The sequence below is a fragment of the Euleptes europaea genome, chromosome 2 (genome assembly GCF_029931775.1).
Source record: "Euleptes europaea isolate rEulEur1 chromosome 2, rEulEur1.hap1, whole genome shotgun sequence".
In the NCBI taxonomy this organism is placed as follows: Eukaryota; Metazoa; Chordata; class Lepidosauria; order Squamata; family Sphaerodactylidae; genus Euleptes; species Euleptes europaea.
Genome location: NC_079313.1, coordinates 79,331,686 through 79,354,961, shown reverse-complemented (window position 1 = coordinate 79,354,961; position 23,276 = coordinate 79,331,686). Strand labels below are relative to the sequence as shown.

General features: G+C 42.8%; 1 protein-coding gene across 12 annotated transcripts in view; it reads left to right on the top strand.

The window, feature by feature from the left end:
- PTPRF (protein tyrosine phosphatase receptor type F) overlaps positions 1 to 23,276 on the top strand; it is a 345,699-nt gene that overhangs the window by 218,378 nt on the left and 104,045 nt on the right. For 7 of the 12 annotated variants that reach the window (XM_056867690.1, XM_056867689.1, XM_056867688.1 and 4 more), the window contains exons 4-5: positions 2,179 to 2,367; positions 20,146 to 20,256. In XM_056867690.1, the coding sequence (XP_056723668.1) occupies positions 2,179 to 2,367; positions 20,146 to 20,256 (300 nt within the window). Of the gene's footprint in view, positions 1 to 2,178; positions 2,368 to 9,398; positions 9,417 to 20,145; positions 20,257 to 23,276 lie in introns of all 12 variants that reach the window. The other 5 variants (XM_056867687.1, XM_056867685.1, XM_056867681.1 and 2 more) reach the window with 1 other exon arrangement.

Genomic DNA, 23,276 nt, shown 5'->3' with positions numbered 1-23,276 from the left:
TGCTAACAGTTTGCTAACACTGTAGTTCAAATGATTCAGAAAAAGGGATATAAGAGAAGATGGGGACTGAAAATGAAGGAAGGAAAAGATATTTAGATGGTGAATTAGGATACAGTGTTGGCACGAGTCCAAGGCATCTGAGGCCTTCTTCTAGGACAGGAGTGGGGAACCTTTTTTCCGCCTAGGGACATTTGAATATTTATAACATCATTTGTGGGCCATACAAAATTATCAACTTAAAAGAGAAAAGCTTCTTAAACTGTGGGTCGCGACATATGGGGTCGCATAACTGAATGTGAGGGTTACGAAAAATTTGGCAACAGTAAAAGGTTTACTGATTTATTATCAGTAAATAATTGATTTGTATACCAATTTTATATATCTATAAAACCCAGAGTTGTGTAAAAGTTTCTTGGGCGAAAAGGGGTTGCAAGTAGGAAAAGTTTAAGAAGCCCTGCTCTAGAGGATGGTGAACACAAAGAATGAAAAAGACCATCCCCTATAAAAGATGGCAGATAGCAGCCATACCTGTGAACACACAACTTGAAAAAAATGGGAAGGGCCATCTTCAGTTCTAGGCTGTGTTCTACCCCCAAGTACAGTAAAATGAAATGTCTAACTATAGTCTCTAAAAGCAGGAAAGAATGCTTTCTGTAGTCAAAATATCCAGATTGGAATGTCTGCTGAAGTTGTACTGGCTGGCAACAAAAGATGTAACAGTCTCAGGATGTGGCGAGAGTAATTGAAGTTCTAATGTTTTTATAGTGTTCTGGCCATACCTTTGCCTGCTAATTGCAGTTCAAGTTTAGGAGAGAACAGCAGCTCTCGTCTCAGATGTGAGGAAATGAGCTCATCTTGGCAGTTGTTTTGGACATAGGCCTCATAATGGACTCAGCTGCACTTACCTGTATGTGCTGTAGTTACTGCAGACAGAATTACCTCTTCCTGTGTCTACTGTAGAATGTATTTAAACTGTTCATCATAGTCATACTTTCATCTTATAGTAGAGCAGTAAGCCACAGCAGGGTGTGCATTGCTCAGTTTCTGCATGCCTCAGGTATCTTTAGCTCCTGGGAAGAGTTGCTGGCAGCTTCCTAATGTGCACCCTGGCATGGATTGGTGCAATTACTTTGGCTTGTTAATTTTATATTCATTTGTTCCTCATAGTCTTTTAATAATCATATTTGCTGTTGGAAGAGCAGAACAACATGGGGAAATTTGCAGCGTATTCCTTCCACTGTGAAAAATAATTGCCAAAGATTTGAACTGCCTTTTAACTGTGTTCATTTCATAGGCATGTATACAGATGTGCAATATTTGCATGGTTGAGCCTCTTTGGAAGAGCTTTCATTGCATTCTGTACAGGATTAAATTCCTTATCCAGGACTGAGATCGGGGTAAAGTGGTTCTGCCTGTTAACCATAAGAATAACATGTGCTGAGTGCTGTGTACCAGTTCTCTCTTTCACACACGCACAATTGCCAGAGCACTTTTGGATTTTTCTTTTTAACAAGCAAAGTAGCAAATGTTTAAAGGACTGCAAGTTTATGCTGCATGCTGAAAAGCACATTTGCCTACAGATTAGGAGAGGAGGATGACCGATATTAAGATGATGGATTGAATTGTTGAATAATATGTCTGTTAAACGCATCATGGAGGTGGGAGAACCCAAACTTACTCTGTAGAAGTCCCAGCCAGTCCTGTATAAAGATACATCTGTACACACCTTCATTCAGGACTACGTGGGCTTTGAGGCTTGACTGTAAATCTATCTTTCAATCCTGCTACATGATGGTGTTGGGTGAGCCTCTATGGCAGCATTTCCCAAGGTTATTCATGGGCATTTCCCAAGGTTATTGATGTGAAATGGAGTTCAGTTCAATAGCTGTTTCTACTTTTATACCAAGTAATCGCTCTAAGAATCCATAAGGAGTAGAAATGCATCCAAACTCTGTAAAATATGTGATTTGAGGCAGCACATAGGTTTTCCAGAGGCAAATGCACACATATGAAGATTCTTCTGGCTCTGATAAAAACTTCACCAGGCTTATAATTCTGGAAGCACATATAAGGCTGTAAACGTTTAAAGGTGATTTTGCTTTAACATTCCTCATTCTGCACGTGAAGAAATTGTCCCATTGTTATTCACTAACATTATTTTTGTATTTCCTCTTGCAGAGAACCAGCTCCCATCTGGCTTTCCGACCATAGATATGGGCCCACAGCTCAAGGTAGTAGAGAAGGCCCGCACAGCCACAATGCTCTGTGCTGCTAGTGGCAACCCTGATCCTGAAATCTCCTGGTTCAAAGACTTCCTTCCTGTGGACACGGCCACTAGCAACGGAAGAATCAAACAGCTTCGTTCAGGTAAAGCAGAGACTTCTCATTTTCCTGAGCCCCCTAATCTTTTTGTACAGAAATCAGCTCTGGGGTTTTGTACTGGATTAGGGGCTCCATTTTCTTTTCCAAACTCTACTTCATTAAGACATTCTCCCCGATATGAAGATTAACTTGGGCTGGGGAAGGGAAAGGATGCTTTAGCTGATAGGATATCTCTACTACTTAATAGGAGAAGCAGTTTGGAGGGCATGCTTTTCCTTGCTCCATCAGCAGAGGGAGGTGGTTCTCCATACTTCGTACCAGGTCAGAATTATGAAATGTAACTTCACCTCTGTGGAGGAGCTCCCTATAGGGTTCTGCTTTCACAGTAAAGGAGCAGATGTTCCAGCTGTACCACTTGTAACAAGGGGCTGGAGAAAATCAAGGTTATGATTCATGAATAAATGGTTGCTGAATTATCTCTGTCCTTAGACGAACTAGCACAGTTTCCAAAATGTACTCTGTTGGTTTTTATATTTGTAGAATAAGATAGCAAAATCCATTGTATGAGCTGCTGTGTATGTTTGACACACTGGTGCAAACTGAACTTGCGGATTTATGCGAGGATGAGTAAGATCAAGACTAAACCAATTAGCACATTAAAATATGCATATTAACTATTTATAATTTAAATGTTTCAATTCTGATTGCACCAAAGAGAGTTAAACATTTCAAGGACTCCATTATGTTCCCCTGAAGTGCAGCCTCTCTGCTAATAAAACAAACATGCAGTAGTCCTGCCAAACAATGATGGGTACGGGAAGCAAGGAAGATCCTGCTGAGGATGTGAGAGATAGTTACTGGGGTACTTATCTCAGTATGCATGCTCATAAGCCAGAACCCAAAACTACTCCATTCCTTCAGTTTACACAGATAGACTGGGTATGGAGGGAATGGTCTGACTTTCAGATAAGGCAGCTTCATAATGGATACAACACATGTTGTATAAATCAGATTATAATTAGCCCAATGCCGACACCTGTGTTAAACCTAAGTGTGGCATTTGGCTCTCCCCATATAGAGCAGTGAGCATTCATTACACTGATACAGTTAACGTAATCTCACAGTGACCGTCCCCTTAGTCTCAAGATGCTTGTGCTGAAAGAATATCTCACCCTTATTAGTTTATTGTGAAAGGCACTATTTAGACAGCATTACACAAACACATCCATGGATACGTGCTCTCTATGCTTACCAAATCAGCATCTCCATTTAGGAGCGCAGATGAGCAGGGCAGCCTTTAGGCACATGTTGGCCTCTCAGCAGTATTCCCGTCATGTACACTTGGCTGCTGCTGAGCAAGCTTGGGGCGGGGGGGGGGTCTGAATTAAAAAACACAACATGTTCAGCACTGCTATCACATCCAAAGTTTGTTTTGCTTCTTTCCCCTGCTCAAGCAAATGAATTTCATTTGGGATTCAAACTCTGTCATAGAGCTCCCTGGTTGTAGGATACACTTGACTTTGCAAGAGGCTGGTTAGAAATCAACAGAACCTGTAGGCCTGAGAGAGAATTGATCGGGGTATTTGCTGGTAAATGATGTTTGCAGGCTTCCATATAGCATGCTCAGAAGAGAGGTTAAAGTCTTTACTTGGAGAGAGGGGAAAGAAAACACAAAGCACAGTTAAGTTTCTCTCCCAGTGATAACCGCTTTTACATGGAAGTAAACCGCATTCATTTATGTGAAGCTTATTTCAAAACAGATGTGCTTAGTACACTTTATATATTTCACCTTCATAACCAGAAGAAGGGATCTATAAGTTTGACTGCTCAGAACAAGCACTATTGTTACTGCTCAGCTGCTGTACGCTTGGGCCTTTCCAGACAACGGTTTTGTGGTTTGTTTGTTTTTATATGTTTTAAAATCTGTATTTCACTTAATCAGCCCAATTGGATTTTTCAAAGTAATAATTTAATCAAGCAATAAAAATGTAGATATTGCTCACTTGTTGCACAGGATCCAGATGTTTTCCTTCAAGGAAATTTTTCTGTTTCTAGGAGCTTTCTTTCAGGGTTCAGATTGGAAGAGAGGGTGTATTTGTCTTTTTCACCGTTAAGAGTCTAATAACTGCTGAGAGGAGGACAGTTTCAGTTCATTAAAATGTGAAGGGGAGGGTAAACTCCCTTTACCCCAGACTCCAATCTAAATCAGGGCCCTGTGTGACTTTTGAGCAACACTTGGAAGACCTGATCACAGGTCTCCCAGCTTCTCAGGATCTCTTCTGGTTTGGTCCTGAAAGTGCTACGAAGAATAGGGTTGTGTAAATGTTGTGGACAACTGTTGGATAGCATCTGTGACACTGCTTCTTAACAGTACAATTGTCTTTCCTTTAAACCTCTGTAGAGGCTGAACACTCTTACCCTGGTACCACTCAACTACAGGGGAAAGGGGGAGCTATGTCAACACCAGTAATACTGTCCCCTCACCTTCAGCAATGCCCAATGGTTTTGCGAATGTTCTTCATTACCTCCGAACATTATGCCCTCTGTCTCTCCACAACTACACTACACCTATCCCATGGGATATTTTTGTTGTAAAAAGAAGAAGAAGAGCAAATAGAGGACAGTAGCTTATTTCCCAGTAACAAGACTATTCCTTGTATAACAAAGCTGTCAGTCCATATCTGCCCCACCCCTTTTACCATACATGTGAATATTGTACTAATGCCACTGGACTGGGACTAGCACAAGTGCTATGCTTAGGGAGAAGTCCAAATTTTAAATATCTGGATAAGCCTTTAGTTACCTTCTCTGCATTTCCTTCTGATGAAAGCTAAAGCCAAATCTGGAGTGTGACCCTTGTCTCCTCCCATGACATGCTGAATGATGTTTTAGACAGAACCAGGCAGACTATTTCCAAACACTTTCTCCAGCTGTGAATAAAGTTTACTTCCCAAAATAAAATAAATAGTAACAAATTAACCCCTGAAGATGAAACAGTCTAATAGAAGCAGGTTGGCCTATCTGTATAATATTCTGTTGATGCATGCTAAATTTGAATTTAGTGAAAGAAGAATAACACCACAGAAGAGGGAATTGGGTTAAATAGTTGAACCTAAGAAGCTAATGTGTATGGCAAAATGTGTTAAGGTTTTACCTCAACTGTTTTGAATGCTGGTTTCAAAATGTCACACATCTGTATATTACCTTAGGTTCATTGTTTACTTCCTAAGCCAGGGGCAGCCAGCTAGGAAACGAGAGTTGTAGCAAAGAGGTTGGGCCACACTGTCCCTTGGAGACTCTAAATAAATTAGCTCTGTAAGTTTTAGTGTTTAATACCTGTATATATTTATATAGCATCCCCTGCCCATGGTGCTGTAGAGTCCGGTTTGGATTTCAGGGGTCATAAAATAATGCTGGAAAATATAATAAAAGTATACTGCATTTTAACTGATACGGCTAGAGAGGAACAAGGAATGGCAGTGTCTGTGACGGGAAGGGTAAAAGAATGGGTCTAAGGAGGCAGTTGCCTTGTGCAAGAAGTCAAAATGAGTAAGGGTGCCGGAGCTGAAAGAAGCAATGAGAAGAAATGCAGGAGCTCAAGATTATGTTCTTGGCTACATTTTTTATTATGAGGGTGCTGCATGGTATCAGAAATGATGATTAGCAAGTTATTGCTGTTGCTGCCTGGACAAAGACAAGTGGAAAATACAATATACAGAAATTTACTAGGAATTAGTAAGCAGTAGCTATTCAGTTGCTGTGTAGACGGCATAGCTGCTAAAGGCTGACTTCTCTGGGGAAATCAGATGCCACTTCCCAGTAGTTTTTGCCCAGTGAAATTCAGATGCTGCAGGAGATAGAAGTCCCCACCTTGGAACAGAGCTACCAGAAGTCTGAGAGCAGGCATGGCCCAGTGGGCAGTTATTTGAGAATAGCTACTTAAATGTCCTCTGAGAGAGGCTTGTTGTTACCACCAGGGGCTAGAGCTACGTCCAAGAAATCTGAAAAGGCTGAATAGTATAAATGGGAGTTCATCACTCACATCCTACTCATATTGTTAAGACATCTCCATTGATGAGGACCAAATGTATCACCTAAGATACTGCATGGAATGCGCAAGGCTTGGAACTGGGGACAGAGCTCTTAGGGCTACCTTAGTTAACTTCAGAGCTGCCTGTACAGTAATGGTGGAAGGAAATACAGAATTATGAAAGCTTGTCCTGAGCAGGGAATTTTGATATGACGGGGCTGGTGTTCTGCAGTCACCTTTGTAGGCTTTTCTAAAGCCTTGCACACAAACCTTCTCTTCAGTATTATTATGCACATGGCTGTACATGGGAAAAGTCAGGGCCTCCATTTCACTGGTATTGCTTTACCTGTAGATAATAGTGTTGTATTCCAGATGTTACCCTGTTCCTCAATCTGGAGGAAGACCAGTCCACTCAGTCCTGAATGCTCCTAATATGGATGTTAATGTCGCGATTAGAGCATTTAGTACAATGTTGATAGTCTTATTTATTAAAATTTTAGTCTTTGAGAACATTGAAGGTACTGGCAAGAAGTTGGATGGGGGCAGCTCTTGGTCAGTAGGCAGCCCGTCATTCACAGTGAAGAGAACCATATATAGTTAATAATACATATGAAGCAAAACAAACAAATCTGTTAGGATACATTGGCAACTTCTGAACTCTATGCTGAAATTGTATTCCATGGGTTTGTGACCTGGAAAGCTTGCTTAACCTTTGTTTTTATGGTACATTTCTTACAAGTTCAACCAGTGAATATGTTGAACAACAAGTGAACATGTGGCGGGGGGAGTTTTCCTGGCCACCATCATGAAGCCTTCTAGAGAGTTCTGTATGAGCTCTTCATGGTTGTCCACTGCTGTTTGTAGACATCAGTCCTCCAAACAGGAGTGATGCCTCATTGCACTCAGAGATACTGCTTAGCTCTAGAAAGAGTTTTTCTTGTTCACAGGGACTTGAAGCCTGGGCTTTAATGCAAAGGAATTATGATTGCACTACAGTTAGGGGACCCATTTTGAATGCGTGCTAGGTTTTTTAGGTTTGCATAGACAATTTCATAGAGAGTTTTCAATGACTAGGGGGGTATATTTAAAGATTAGTTTGAGATCTGCTTGGCAGCAGCATGAAACAGGTGCCATTTCAGCCAGCCAAGAAATCAGCAGGGATTCCTGGGCTGTTTGAGGTATCTGGCGTCTGTTAAATGCATGGATGGGGGTGGGAATGTCTGTCTGGACTGAGAATCTATAACAGTACGTGCCCAAGCCCCCTGAAATCAGTGTACTTCAGCTGAGAGTATCTCTGCATAAGATTGGAATGCAAGTTTAGCTATAATTGGAAGGCTAGGAAAAAAGTGAGCAGTCAGCACATTTTCTTACTAGGCATAAAGAAATAACCCTCTCCTCCCTGTTAGTACAGCTTGTGAGCCATGCCTCCATGATAAGAACAGTTCTGTCAAGAGGAATGGAATGGTAGTTAGGGAAACAGATAAATAGGCAGCAGATTTATTATGGCAGAGATTACCCTCAACTTCAGCAATCGTGAGGGCCTTCCTGATGCCTCGCTCATCTGTGCATCAGAAAATATAAACCAGCCATAAAGCAAAAATGGAGTAATGTCATCTCAGCTGTGGAGAATTCTAAATGAAGCAGTTGAAACTGCTTCTTCTGATTAAAAGCTAGGGCTACTGCCTGAAGGAACAGGCGCTAGGAGAGAATGGGGGAAAGAGATAATAAGTGTAAATATTATAATTACTCTTGAAAAGGCAAGTTAAACATGCTTAAAATCTGCCTTCTTTGTATTTACAGAAACTCTTTGAGTGTCTTTCTTTGTTTCCCATTGGGTGATCAGTGCTGTGGATAATGGAATGTGGGGAGCGGTTAATCTCTGATACACAGCACTCGTATGCTTACTGGTATTTATTGATCAATACACCGAACATGATTTGATGCTCTGTGTCCTGTTTAACCCTCTCTTTCTGTCTGTTTAAACTCCCCAGTTAACGTTGGTAAGTGCTTGGTGCTCAGATGTGCAAAATCTGCATCAAACCAACACATACCATGAACTGCCTACAAAATAGATCTGCATGAATCCCCCACCCCTTACTAACAGCCTTCATTTGCACAAAATGAGACCAAGGGGACAAAACTGGGGATCAGAGAGGTTTTATGTCAGTTTACATACACAGGTCTCCCTCTGCACATCTGGACCTTGCTGACAATAAGGCCCATGACTGAGCAAATCCTTGTATGTAGCTGTGCTTCTGCTTGCTTCTTTGGAGCATCTTAGCTTCATTATTAAGCCCTCCTTATAAGATGTGTTCACAGCATGTGGAATTAATTTCAGCTCCCTTATAAAGAGGAATTATCTACTAGACAAATTATGCAGAGCGTGCCTGGTGCTCCATTGGTCTAAAGGAAAGCTAGAAAAAAAAAGATTCCTTACATTTTTATTTGCAAATTCAGAAGTCTACGGCAGCAGTTTCTCACCAGAGGGAAACTAATGTAGGAGCTGTCCATGTTACCCCTGTATTCATTATGCGACTTTTAAGTTTGAGTCACAAAATCAGCAGATTTTGTCCCCAACGGTCTGTGTAATCTTAAACCAAGAATGTGTCTCATACCGACCACCACATGCTTAACTTTTCTCCCTATACACACTCTCAGTCCATTCACTCTGATACACCTACAGCCCCATCGTCTGGCAGAATGAAAGGGCACGGCACCCATCTCCCCAGTGGCTCCTCCATTTCAGCTGTGGCAGTGAATGCTAGTGGTTTTGCCGAGTAGTCAGCACTCTTCTTTGTGCAGAGCAGCAAAGACTATCATTGTACAAAATGGGGCTAGACTCTGTGTTCTTGGTAGCAGAAAGCTTTACTAACCTCCTGAGGGCATCACTCTGACTTGTTACTGCACATCTTTTTTTTATTGTTGTTTACTCCTATTACTCTAATAACAAATTCTAGCTTTGAAAAACTTTTTAGTTATAATTTCTTTCCTTTCCTCGTACTAACGCTTCTCTCTAATCTTATTTGCATTCAAATTACCTCACCAGGTGGTACACCAATCAGAGGTAAGAATGCTGAACTGTGCCTCCAGTTGTCATGTCACTTCCATTTCCTTTCTGCCCTGCCACTTCTCCAGCAGTATCTCATCTCCAGCTGTTATTTCACTCCAGACTCTGTTAGCATACTTACTCATTCACAGCTCCCTCACTTGTGTGCTTGTTTTTGTTTATTTTTAATGTGGCTGCCTTGTAGAATCATCCATCACAGGTATGCACAGGTCAAAGGGGTTATTCAACGGGAGGTTTTCAGAGTAGAAGATGCTGGTTTTCCCCCTACTCCGTCCCTTGTGCCACAGAGGGCTGTGAAGTCCTGTATCTTTCAAATTTGGTCACCCTCTGAGGCTCTGAGTCCAGGCAGGTTGGAGCTAGCCACTGTGGAGTGTTTTGAAGGATGTAAACATTTTCACAAGAGATCAGTGGAGCCCTTTCTTCTGTACTATTGCTGACAGGGGCGAAACTAATACAAAGGAAATAAATTCTTCAAATGTCAGGCAAATCTGGCTGGGAGATAAGCAACATCTTTCTTTGAGACCTGGGAATGTTCCTTTCCAGTTTGTTCACTCATCTAATATGAAGGTAGAGGGAGGAAACGTAAAAAGGCAGCTCCACCCTTTCTGAAGCCTGACAAGGATCTGTGGCACCATAGTACTGAAGATTTGTTGTGAATTAATTAATGAGACCCGTATCTGCCTGCCTGAAGTCTTCAGTTGTTCAATCTATCTCTACTTTGACAGCTCTGCATTCCTCAGCCCTGTTAGTTTCGCTACCTATACCTACACCTGCTAGTAATAGTACTTCCATTGAAAGAGGGCTGTTTCCTAGCCTGAACACTCAAAATAGTCCCTGGAATTTAATTTTAAACTGCTAATCAGTGCCATGTAGTGTGATACTCTGAGTTCTCTTGATTTCTGTTACTGCTGTTGACTGACCCCTGGATTTCCTGATAAACTTATTACCACCACTAAATTACTCTCACTCATTTGTCCAATATGCCCCTTCTTTCCTTCCCTCTCCACTGAATCACTGCTGGAAGTTAATAAGCAAACTCTTTTGGAACTGGTTCTGTTGCTGGGGGTTAATGTTTTTCAGTTCTTGTTAAGCAGTTTTAGAGCAAATGCAAGTTGCTGTTTCAAGAGCATCTGTATCAACTTGTCTTCATGAAAAATCTGGGTCAGCAAAAAAAACCCTGAAAACCTCTTTTTGATATGAATGGGATTTCTTTAACTGTCATCCTCTTTTTGGAATGCTCCACGATTGACAGCTGTGATGTTACAAGTTCTTTAAACTGTTTCTCGATTTCCATCACAAACCTTAAAACAAAATGACAGACAGAACGCTAAGTAGTCAAGTGGGCCATCTTCCCAGCTCCATCTATGCCTGCAGTAGGCTGGGCCTTTCCCTGCATATAACTGCAATAAGTTCTCTTTGTCAACCAGTCGAGGACATTAATGACTCAGCACCAGAACCTCAGCCTAAATGTTCTGTATATTCTGCTTGGGGAAATGGGCTTATCTCTATAATGAGAATCATCCATCTCATAAAACCGGAACTTCCCCATCTGACTTTTAATGAGATTTTTTAAGAGGGTGCTTGACATTATTTAAAAAATATGTCCCCTGTTTGAATGTCAAAGACAACATTTCTGTAAGTGCCAACAGCCACCTCATACAGGATTTCCATCAGACTGATACCTTTTGTTAAACAACACACAGGTTATTGAGTCTCTAAAGATACCAGTTGGGTAGGTGAAGACACTTTTGTAAAAGGGAGGTTACGCTCACATAATGGTCTATACTGTGGTCTCCACCAAGGTAAGTTTGTTGAATGTCTGGAATTTAAACCAGAAATGCATCAAAAAAATGAATGTCTTTGTTTGAACAATAAATTGGATGTTTGTTTTAACAGTTCATGTTGATGGATATATTCTGTGTGACAGGCCATGAAGCCCAAGCACAGTCCCTATGTATCGATCGAATGTGTAGTGAGAAGTTAAGCCAAGCAACTACAGGACAAGTTTTGTTTCTGAGACTAACCTTTCCTTTGGGCCTTGGAGCTGTACGCCCTGCTCTTGCTGTCCAGAGGTGCTGTCATTTTTCTGACTGAGAGCTCTATGTTTGCGAGACGTGTCGTCACTTTTAACATTCCCCCTTTGCCTTTCAGGTGAGACCCAGGCTGAAAGGTCAGGGTGAGTTTTGATAGACTGTTCAGAGATGCATGGGTCTAGTTGGTGACTGGCAGGTTAGACAAGAAAACGGATGAACGAATGGATGTGTTGGTTCTTGTAGGTTATCCGGGCTGAATGGATGTGTGTTTTGAAGGATGGCCCATAGGCAGCAATGAAAGCTTCTTTGGAAGGAGTGACACATATTCCTTTTTTAAAAGTTCCATTCAGGTTTTCTGTGTTGTAATAGAATGGAGTTAAGTACTTGTAATGGGAAATGCCCCAAGCTGCTGTTTTGGTAGAAGCAGAAAATGTTGGGATTTCATGGAAACCCTTACACTTCTGAGATGCCATACTGGGTACATGAGCAGTGGTGTAACATTAAAATAACGTTTTAGAATCTTCTTGGAAATGAGTTTTTCTGGGCATAAGAAATTTATAAAAAGCAGTAAAAAATAGATATGGATTGGCTAGTTTATTATTGCATCTTCTCTGCAGTTCCTTGTGGGACTGCACATGCATGCAGACCTGCCATGGAAGTTTTTACTAGAAAGCTCTTCTCCTCTAGTACTTGCTTAAGAGCTACGTGCGCTCCCCCTCTCCTATTGGGCCAGGTCTTTCCGCCTAAATTGATAGGTGACCAGGGGACATGGAGTGCTCCTTCCTTCAGTCCTTCCTTCACCACCGTGGAGGTAGGACGTGCTTTTCTCCTCTCCTCTCATGGGTTCTTTGTCAGGCCTTGAGGATATTGCTCTTCATTTTTCCTTTCTCTGTCTTCAACTTTGCCATCTAAGGTACTTTACCATCCTTTCCTGCTACTGCCTTTGGTAAAAGAGTGTCATTATCATCTCTCGTCGAATCCATCTTTGCTTTAGTCGGCATGGCCCTTTTTAAGAAGTGTACAGAGTATGGTACCAGGATGGCAAAATCGGATGATCATGCCTTATCTTCGTTATGTTTGGGTGAAGCCCACAATGTTGGGGCTTGCGACGGCTAAAAGCAGTTCATCCCGAAAGCCCAACATGAGAAGTCAGCAAGATTTAAGGTGGCATTGGGGGGAAAGGCGCTAATAGCACCTGAAGCCCAACAGCCTCTCTCTGCTGAGGGTGAAAAGTGCGCCCGTACACCTTCAATGGAGTCTGTGCCATCAGCCTTGTCTACAGATGCAGTTTCCTGCCACTTGCACCACTCCACTTTGGTTTTGAGAAGTTCCTCAGAACCGCCTTGAAGGAGATGAAAGTCGAAATGCAAATGCTCCTCAGATCTGGCCTCCTACCATGTCTTCAGTCCCTGAACCTGAAACCGTCTTGCAGCTGCCCCACAATCCTTCACCCCATATTGAGTGCCTGGACAGTCCCCTTGGATCCAAGGGTGAATTCAAACAGGTCGGCCCTTGGTCCCTGTGGGCCCCAAGGCTAAGAAGAAGAAGACCTCCCAGGAAACTGCTGGGACCACTCCAATGTTTTGGCAACTGCCTTGGTTCCCCTGCCTGACTCTGATGTACATCCCTCTGTGGTGCACACTGTCCAGCCAACAGATGTGGTTCCCACAAATGGCTCCAGATTCAACAATCATTGACTCTAATCCTCCTGCAGTGCTGTTGGCTCCATCCACTTTCCTTGCCCTCCTCCCTTTGCTGGAGTGTTTCATCTCCAAAGAAGAGTTTCTTGGCTGTTTTGATGCCACCTCTGATGTTGTTTACAACCCATTCCTGGATGAGAAGGTAGGGGATCCCACTCTGGTCTCCCCCATGGAAGATTTAAGGTTCTATACCGAGCAGTTAACAAGAATAGCAAAAACCTTCCAATTACACATTGTCTGCTTGGATCCGAAGTCATGTGATCTCATTCCGCAAGTTGCCTACTCCACCTCATTGGGGCAACTGGTGCTACCTGGTCTCCTTGAGACTACTAATTCGATCTGGTCTAAGCCAGCTTCAGCACAGGCTTCTGCCCACAAAATAGAGAGTATGTATAGGGTCCAGAAGAACAACTGTGAATTTCTGTTCACCCACCCTCCTTCAAATATCTTAGGAGTGGAGTTCACACCTTCCAGACACAGGGCAGCTCACATTATTCCCTTTTAGATAGGAGAGGAGGGTTGAATGGCCTTAGCAGAAAGGTCTACTCATCAGGGCCCCTTGCCTTCCAAGTTTCCAACTACAGTGCCATTATGTCCCAGTATCAGTTATTCCTGTGGGACCACCTCTTATCTTACCTTGATGCCTACTTGAGGACAAGAAGCAACTCACCAGAATACTTCAGGCTGAAGGGATGAGATTTTGTAAGCAGCAGATCAACACAGCGAGGCATGCTACCGACTGTTCTAGCTGGGCCATGGCCTTGGCAGTGGTGCTTAGATGCTATTCCTGGTTGCGTACCACAGCTCTCCCCAGGAGACTAGGCTGAAGGTGGAAGAATCTCCCCTTTGAGGGGAAAGAACTGTTTAGTGTCTAGACAAATGAATCCCTGGACAGAATGAGGAAGAATAAGCTGACAGCGAAGACCTTGGGGATTTCAGGGCAACCGGCCTTGTTAAAACCAAGGTACATCCCTAGGCATTACCAATATCAACCTTCACAGTCATCAGGACGCTACCATCCCTTGTATCAGCCCTCCTACTGGTCTCAATATTCAGGCCAGCACCAAGGAAAGAGGCACCAGGGAAAGCCTAGAAGCAAGGGAGCTTTCCAGTCCAGCAGAGACCCTCCTTCTAAGGACAGACCTTTCCAATGTCTAGGCCTGCCCCTGACCACTCCATACTTCACAGACAGGTTGTCCCCCTTCATTGAAACCTGGAGACCAATTACCACAGACAATTAGGTCCTTTCTCAGAAAACCCGAACCACTTCCACCAGGGTCTGGTACAATTCCTCGACATCAGGTCCCTTCACCTGACCACTTAGAAGATATGCCTTTGAGAACTTGGTCTGCCAGGGTTGAGCATGTATTGACAGAAGGTCTCTATTCAAGCCTCTTATAGCCATAAATGAGCAAAATTTGCATCATGAACCAAGGTAAGAGGGATTCCACCACGATCGGCTGACCTAGCCAAAAAAATTTTTTTATTATTTACTGAAGCTTAAAGATGGTGGTTTATCCATTTCCTATATGAAGGTACATTTGGCAGCCTTATCCACCTTCCGTAGTGGGGTTGACAGGAACTCCCTTTTTTCCAGCATTTTGGTAAGCCAGGGGTCCCCAACCTTTTTGGGCTGACGAGAACATGTGGAATTCTGACATGGCATGGTGGGTGCAGCAACAAAATGTTTGCCACAAAATGGCTGCTGCAGGCGGAGCCAGCCACAAAATGATTACCACAGCTTAACTTCAGTAACATAGTGTAGATCCTTGTGCAGTGGTGTCAACTACTGTCAAAGCAACATTTTAAAAAATCTTCACAGCCAATCAGAAGCCTTGCTGGGCAAAAGCCCTACCTGGCCCCGCCCACTTCCTAAAAACACTTGGTGGGCTCCAGGAAAGGTATTGCTGGCCACCACATTGGGGACCCCTGGGCTAAGTGCTTTCTCAAAGGGCTATATAATTTGTATCCTCCAACTTTACCACAGATCCCTCAGTGGAGTTTATCTTTAGTGTTATCAGCATTGATGCACAAACCCTTTGAGTCCATGACCACATGTAATGTTTTTCCTTTCCTTTAAGATGGCCTTCCTAGTGGCAATAACTTTGCAGAGTGAGCGAACTCAAGGCTCTGAGGTCTGACCCTCCTTTTATAAAATTCTACACTGACAAGGCAGTACTCAGAACCTTTCACATGGCACAGCACATTACCTTACTGATCTCCCTCCCCCCCCTCTACTGACTGAGAATGTGCCCTTAATTCTTTGGATATGCGTAGGGCTTTACTCTTTTACTTACAGAGGACACAGGAGTTTTGTAAAGATTAACACTATTTGTTTCTCTGGCCACAACAAAGGTCGGATCCCTTCAACCCAGACAATATCACAGTGGGTGGTATCATCAAGCTCGCATACACCAGGTCCAAGATCCCTTGCCCTTTTCCTGTAAAAGTACATTCTACCAGAGCACAAGCAACTTCCGTGGCCATCCTCAGGAAGGTTTCCTTTTCCAGTATCTGCAAGGCAGCCTCCTGGTCATCACCATCAACATTCATGAAATGCCACTCAATAGACTTTGATTCCAGAAGTGAGACAGCTGTAGGAAGAGCAGTATTGTAGTCACTATTCCGCTAGATGGCCCACATTTTCCTCCACTTTGCCGGGTAAGCTTGCTGGTCTCCCATAAGGGGCTGCATTGAAGCCATGATGATGAAAATGAGGTTGCACTCAACTGTAATTATGGTTCATTAAGTGGTCTTTTGTGCAAGTACACATCCCACCCTTCTTTCCCTACTGTGGGCTGATTTCAGAGCTTGCATGGTACTAGGCTCCATGGTGGCAAGGAAGGACTGAGGGAAGGAGCACTCTACCTCCCCTGGTCATGTGCCGGTTTAGGCAGGAAGAGCCCACCTGATAGGTGAGGAGAAGCGCTCCTAGTGCTTTAGAAAGTGCTGGAAGAGCTTTCCAGTAAAAACCTCCCCAGCAGGCCCTCGCACGTGCTCAGTCCCATGTGTTCCTCCACAGAAGATCACTCAATGAACATCCGTTACACGTAAGTGCAACCCCGTTATTTTCCTCTGGTGTTCATACCCTCAAAGCAGAAAGAAAGAAAAAATGGCAGAGGTCTCTGAAAGGCTGAAAAGCTCTTTTATCTAATACTTTTAATATTAGCCAAATTTCCAATTGGCTTTGTCCTTAGTGTCCTCCTAGGAGATTGATACACTTTGGCAGCCTTGCTGTACTGCTTATTGTGAGATCTACACTTTTATTTATTTATTATTATTATTATTTGCATCTGGAATGAGAGGGGAGAGCAGATGAAGACCAGGCACATGATAGAGCAAAGGAAGCCAAATCACAAGCTGAATAGTATTCTTGCCTTTGCCCTTGTGTGCTGTTCCGTTTCACAGACTTGACAGTGCCTGCCTCTCTTGTAAATATCACAGCAGCTCAGCATTCTTTCTAGGTCCCAGTTATGCCAATCATCAAGCTCAGGGAGGAGATGAACATAACAAGCATTAATAGAAAAAACTCCTGCGGTGGTTTCCTTTTTTGCATATTTGGCAGTAAAGCTGGTTAAAGTGGGCTTAAGGGTATCTGGCTGCCATTCTGCATAGGACCTCTGAATCTTAGAAAGGTTTATTCAGAAGACTTAGCAGAAGATTTGACCAGAAATAAAAGGCAACGGTATGCTTGTTCGGTGACAATTAGGCAATGAAGAATACAGACCTGAGCCTTTTCTGTGTCACACTGCTGTTAAATGTACACAGATTGAAAACTGTTGAAAACGGTGCCCGTCAGGTCAGATCTGCGCCCTTCTGAGGTCTGCGCCCTATGCGGTCGCCTAGTTCGCCTGGTAGCACCGGCCCTGCCTGGTCCCTTAAAGTTTAACTGGAGATGCCGGGGACTGAACCTGGGACCTCCTGCATGCCAAGCAGATGCTCCCCCCCTATGGTGTTATGCAAATGTGGCGGGGGTCGCAGGTTACTTGGCAATTGTAAAAGGGGGTCTCGACTCCAAGGGTCTCGACTCCTAAAAGGTTGGAAACCACTCATTCTGCCTCTCTATCCCTGAGCTTTCTGCACTAAAAGCACCAGCTCTTGTCTCCTTTCTATCGTGCCTGCCATCCTTTTTCTGAACCCCAGCCTAGATCTCTCCCTCAACCAACTTGCTCTTTCCCTCTGTGCCCGAAACCACCCACTTGCAGCTCTATCTTTTGTATCTACTGTCCAATCGTTTCCTCTGATTTGCTCCACCAGCACTCCCCCACATTTCTTCACAAATAAGTCTGTCTGGAGGTTCCAAATACCCAAAGGTCAAAGACAGACACTCTCTGTCTATTTCTCCTTCCCTCTGACTCTCCCAAAGCTTCTCTGCCCACAGTCTTAACATTGGCCGGTTCCTTTTTCACCCACTATTAAAACTTTGTTGTACCCCTTCCCCTGGGTATGCTTCTCACACAACTACACACAGTGAGGGTATTTTTGGAAATCCTTCTCCTTACAGCAAGCATCTGTTAGTCTGATTCCAGTTGGGTCTTTTCTGCTTATACAGTGAACTGTTTTATTGTGTGAATTGCTAGGAAAATTGCTTGTTTTCTGACTTTTTATCTATCCCTTGTAGCCAATAAAAATGTATCTTTGAATTAGAATTGCCTCTTCTTCCTTTCCGAGGTATCTCTTTCAAATATGCTTGTGTGTACATAGTCTATACATTCAAAGTGCTGGTTCTTACCTATAAGATCCTATGTGGCTTGGGGCCAGGTACTTAAATATGGTTCCCTACCGTATTGTCCAGCCCTCCAGAGGACACCCTCTTCACAAGATGCCTGCAGATGTAATGTGGATGGTGATCAAAGACAGGACTTTTTGGTGGTGGCACCTCATCTTCAGAATACCCTTCCTCTTGAGGCTCAGCTGACACCTACTGTACTCTCCTTTAGGTGTCAATCCAGAACATTTCTCTTTACCCAGGCTTTTAACTAAGGGGTTCCATCTTTTTGAATATTTTATGGTCGGGTCCTAACCTGATGCCTGTTTTATCACTTTTATACATTTCTATTTCATGTGCTGTTATGCTCTGGACTGCTTTTGTTGGCTGTTTTTATTTGCATGGATTTCATTGACTTGGTTTGTTTTATTTATGTTTTGTTGGAATAACTTGTTTCATTATTTTTGCTGTGTTTGGTTTTGTCTTATTTGTTGTTGAGCTGCATCAAGCAAGTTTGGAGAGGTGGCGTACACATTTTCTAAATAAGTAAACATTCTCAAAGATCCTGTACCTGCATTAGATGTGTATTTGTGAAGATGCACACGTGTGCACCCCCCTTATTTCATGGTAACACCGCATTTGGAAATATCCTGTATCAAGGTACAGAGGGTCAAAAGTCTGAATCCCTTTACCGCTTATCAGTCAGTTCAGGTTATCATCACCTCTAACATGTAAGATTTTACACATCCCGTTGTTAAGCATTGCCTTGTCTGGATCATCTCAGAACAGGGTAGTGGTGGTGCTGCTATAACGACTGAGCAGCTAAGTAACAAGATACAGAAGTGCAGGGTGTTTGCAAGTATAATGTGTGAAAGCACCATGCTGGAATGTTGCAAGAAGCAGGGGTTTGTGGCTGAACTCCTACTTTCAGCCCTAATGTAGCAACAAGGAAGACTCCCTGCACCATTTTTATTACATGGCAGAACTCAATGAAGTTCATTTTTTCTCCCTGACATATAGACTTAGGCTACAGTCTCAATTTATCCTTCTAAATAATGTAGGTGGCAGCAGTTGATTCACATTAGTTTTCCTTCTGTTCCAATGATATGAAAACTGAATTTGACCTCCATGCCTTGAAGTGGGAAGAGCGGAGACAGCAATTTCTGCTTCTGTTCACAGTGCAGTTTTTCCCCCTGTCAAATGGAAATGAGTTCAGACTCTGACAAGCAGATAGGTTAATGCTTTTCTCTCTTAGTTCAGGTGTGTGTGTGTGTGTGTGTGTGTGTGTGTGTGTGTGTGTGGGTTGTGAGCAGTTGTGGCCCTTTTCTGTCACCTCTGGAATCTCAGCTTCTGGGAGCACCAGGAAATAGTTTCTTAGATGCTTTTACTCTTAGTCTCATTAATTTTTTGTCTTTATAATTCTCACACATACTTTCTGCGCAACTAGTCGTAGTCCATATGAATGGAATTCGGTTGAAGACACCTGAACAATGCTTAGGTCTCATTTAGATTGGTCAGAATAACGAGCAAAAATCTAGTCAAAACCATTCTAGTCATAGTTGTCTCTAATGTTGGTTCAGGCCAAAATATAATTTCTTGGATAGATTTAAAACCAGTTTTTTACTGTATTGGTGTGCAGCTGCCTTTTATATGCATAAGGAAATAGTTTCACTAGCATAAGTGAGAAGACTACTCTTCGGAGGTTAGAGAAGCAAAGGAACCTCTCCGGATGGACTTTTGTGGTCCTTTTCAGTTTCTAGAGTTTTCTTATTCATACTTTTGTCTGGGGAGGGGTCTAGGATAATTTTTAGAATGGAATTTAATACTTAAAGGAATTTGAGAATTGTGTGCAGATGTGAGAGTTGTTTGTTTGAGCACCATCTTTGTTTCTTCAAAAAGCAAATGGTTGAAATAGACAAGTTTTTTCTCTTGTTTCCACTGGAGAACTCCAAAGTCTTTTTAACGTTTCTTGGCTTGACAGGGATCTCTTCCAAAAGCATGGATGTTTACATTTTAAATTTTTTAAAAAAAGAATGGTGTCAGTAACCTTTTTGCCTATGCAGCAATGGAGACTGGGCACAACAGATGCCTTTTCACACACACACACACATGGATGCCTTGTGGCTGTTGTGTTTTAGTGGCTCCAGGAGAAATGTCATGCCACACGCTTACCAGAGAAACCCCCAACCTTGTGGTCCTGTCGGAATAAGAGGACATAGCCCAGTAGTATGTATTTGTAAGGATTTTGCCATAAGCCATGTTCTCTGTGTCTCATTTCCATATAGGGGCCCTGCAAATTGAGAACAGCGAGGAGTCGGACCAGGGCAAATATGAATGTGTCGCCACAAACAGTGCAGGGACCCGTTATTCTGCTCCAGCCAACCTTTATGTGAGAGGTAAGGCAAGCTTCCTTTTCTTTTTCTTTCATGAGCATTCCCAGTCACATGATTCATTGGATAGTAAAGTGAGAGGGTACCTTGATGGTTGCCTTGTGAATGGTGTAACTTAAATGCCCACTTGATCTGTGTATTCAAATGAAGGAGCCTTGGAAATGCATCCTTGCCCCTCTCACCAATGCGTCTTTGCTAAAAACAGAATTAAATCAGTTCCAGAATCTGTCATGGGAGGGGTGTGGCAAAAGGGAGGAAGTCATTATTGTTTGGTTCTTATTGGTTATCCGGGCTGTCACACAGCCCGGATAACCAACAAGAACCTATGAACTCTGACCGTGAAAGCCTTCGACAGTAACATTATTGTTTGTTTGGTAGTTTAATGCCTGTGTTAGCTGAGCTTTGTGTGGGGCTATAGGAAATTAGTGGAGCTCTTATCCTAGATGTTACCTGTTTGTCTTGCAGGTGAGCAGGTACATCAAGGTTGATTTTGGAATAGCATGCTAGTTTTCTCATGTCATCTTGGTCAGCTTCTTCCTAGCAACAGGGATAATTACTGTAGCTATTACAATCACTTCAGTTCCTGCTAAAAATCAGGTGCAGTTTGTTGCACAAAGCCACTTTGCCAGTCTGTTTTCTTATCTGTTATTCCCAGGGATCAAAATAGGAGGGTCCTTTTTCCTTACGTTAAATCTGATATTGAATTTTGTGTTCAAAGGGCAGAGAGTCATGTACTTCATTAAGAAACGGTGAATTTTCGCTTCAGTATTTCAAGGAAATGTGTAATCCCCTTTGTAAGATTTTAAGTAAGCCAGGACAGTGGTGATAGACAGCACCAGGAGGCAGCTTGGGGCTTGTGTAAGTGTAGGGAGGAGAACAAGAGTGAAATGCGGTACCTTTGGCTCATTTGGCAGTTTAAACTCATTTTTTTTAAATTTTAACTTAGGGCCTGGATCCTACTAACTGATGGTTTGAAAATAACATTTTCATCTGCATTGCTTTCTCTTTCTCTGCTTCCTTCTCCCCCCCACCCCTTTCCTAGTACACACCTACTTGCACATACCATTTCTGAAAAAGAGCAGTCTTAACCGAGCTGAGGAGCAGTTATTCTCAGGAGAGGCCAAGATGACCTGCTGTCTGATTGCTTCTAGGTGTCTCTGTTGTTCTCATTGTGTTCAGTGCTCATTTTTTGCAGGTGCTTTTTCATTTTGCAGAATAATTTCGACATACCAATCTTTCAGCAGTTGAAGTTCCGAATGGAAGATCACTCTTTTATCTGTGCAGCAGAATCACCCACTTCACACTCATAATGTGATTAGAATTGACCTTAAACTCTCTGAATTCTTGTAAATCATTGCTCAAGCCATCGTTATTCAAGCCAGTAAAACCTGTGCTTTGGTTGTCCCTTTGCACCCTGGAATAGAGGCAGGCTGTTTATTTGCATTTATCACATGCTTACATTGTTGTGTAAATGATTATCCATACTTGGCCACAGTTGCCTGCAATAGCAATGTCTAGCCTTTACAAACAGGATTGGGAAGGGTAATGTTTCACCCGAATGCATAGCTTGCCAAGGCGAAGAAACCTCACCTTTAAACCTGCCTGATTTCCTGTTTGCTGAGTCTTTCTTTATTTAGCAAGAGACTCCCCTCGGAGTCTAAGGAGTGCAATAAACTGTGACCCCAGGTTGTTCAGGTAGCTGGCTGGTTGGCTGGCTTTTGAGATAAGTTGACACGAGCCAGATTTCTGGTAGAGGGATGTTTCTAGCTCTCTGTGTATGGCTCATTTTCTATTAACCATCGTATTTCTCAGGCATAAATTTTGGAACAAGCCTCCTTTTTATTGCACATAATCTTTACAAGGTTGGACTCCAAGCTGCAGGATTGAGATAAAGCCCCACAGTATATAAAAGGTAGGTTACTACATAAATTGTCCCCTGTGGAGGTTTGCCATATGTACTGCTTCACAGACAATATTTATGCAGGTGTCTCTGTTTTACAAAACAAAATAGGTAGCATAACCAGCGCAAGGAAAGAATTTTCACAGTTCATCTGGCCCTAAAACCATCATTTATGCCTTTGTCAATGGGATGAGGGTAGTTTCCTTGCCTCGCAGATCTGAGAAAGCAAAATAATTCATGTGCATGATTATAGCCTATGAGTTATATCCGTGTAGCCATGAAAGCTACATAATAATTGAATGGCACTTATTTATTGATTATTTTATTTATGAGATTCATATCCTGCCTTTCTACTTAACAAGCACACACAGTAGCTTACAAAACAGAAGGCAAGACAGTAATATAAAATTAAAATACCAATTAAACTACAAAAACAACAAAGTAATAATAACAAAGTTAACCAGGTAGACATCAGCAGTTAAACTATATTCTGAGGTCCATCTAGATTTCAGTTAAAAACATAAAAGCAGCCATGAAATTGACAGCACCAATAAGTTGAAAACCAAAAAAATTCCTAGAAACATAATTTGGCAGAAAAGCAGTCAGGTTTGGGAAGATGATTTATTTAAAGAGCAATCCTGAAGGGGGGGCAGAAGGTCTTTGGAGCCAGCGTGACCCCTGCTCTGGTGGTAGTGCCACTTGCACCAGCTAAATTGGCACTAACACCAGCACAGGGCCACTTACGCTGGTGTTGGAGAACCGTGGTGCAGCGCCACACATGAGTGCCAGTGCAGCCACCACGGCAGTGGTGCCAAAAGGGGCATTCCTGGGGGCAGGGCTGACTTTAGTCAGCTTCCTGAGCCTTTTTGCCTCAGGAATGCCCCCTTTTGCTGGTGCAAACTTGCACCTTTAAAAAGGGAGGTGTAACGCTATGAAACTGCATGTAGCAGTTTCACGGGGTTTTGAAAAAAAAATACATTTTCGGCTTGCTTTTTCGGGCCAGAAAGCTGCTCAGGAGGCTTAGGATTGTCAGTCCCCCTCAGTGGCCCTTTAGCAGCCTAAATAGCCCAAGTAGCCTGAGCTTGTCGGACCTCAGAAGTTAAGTAGGGTCAGCCAGGGTTAGTAC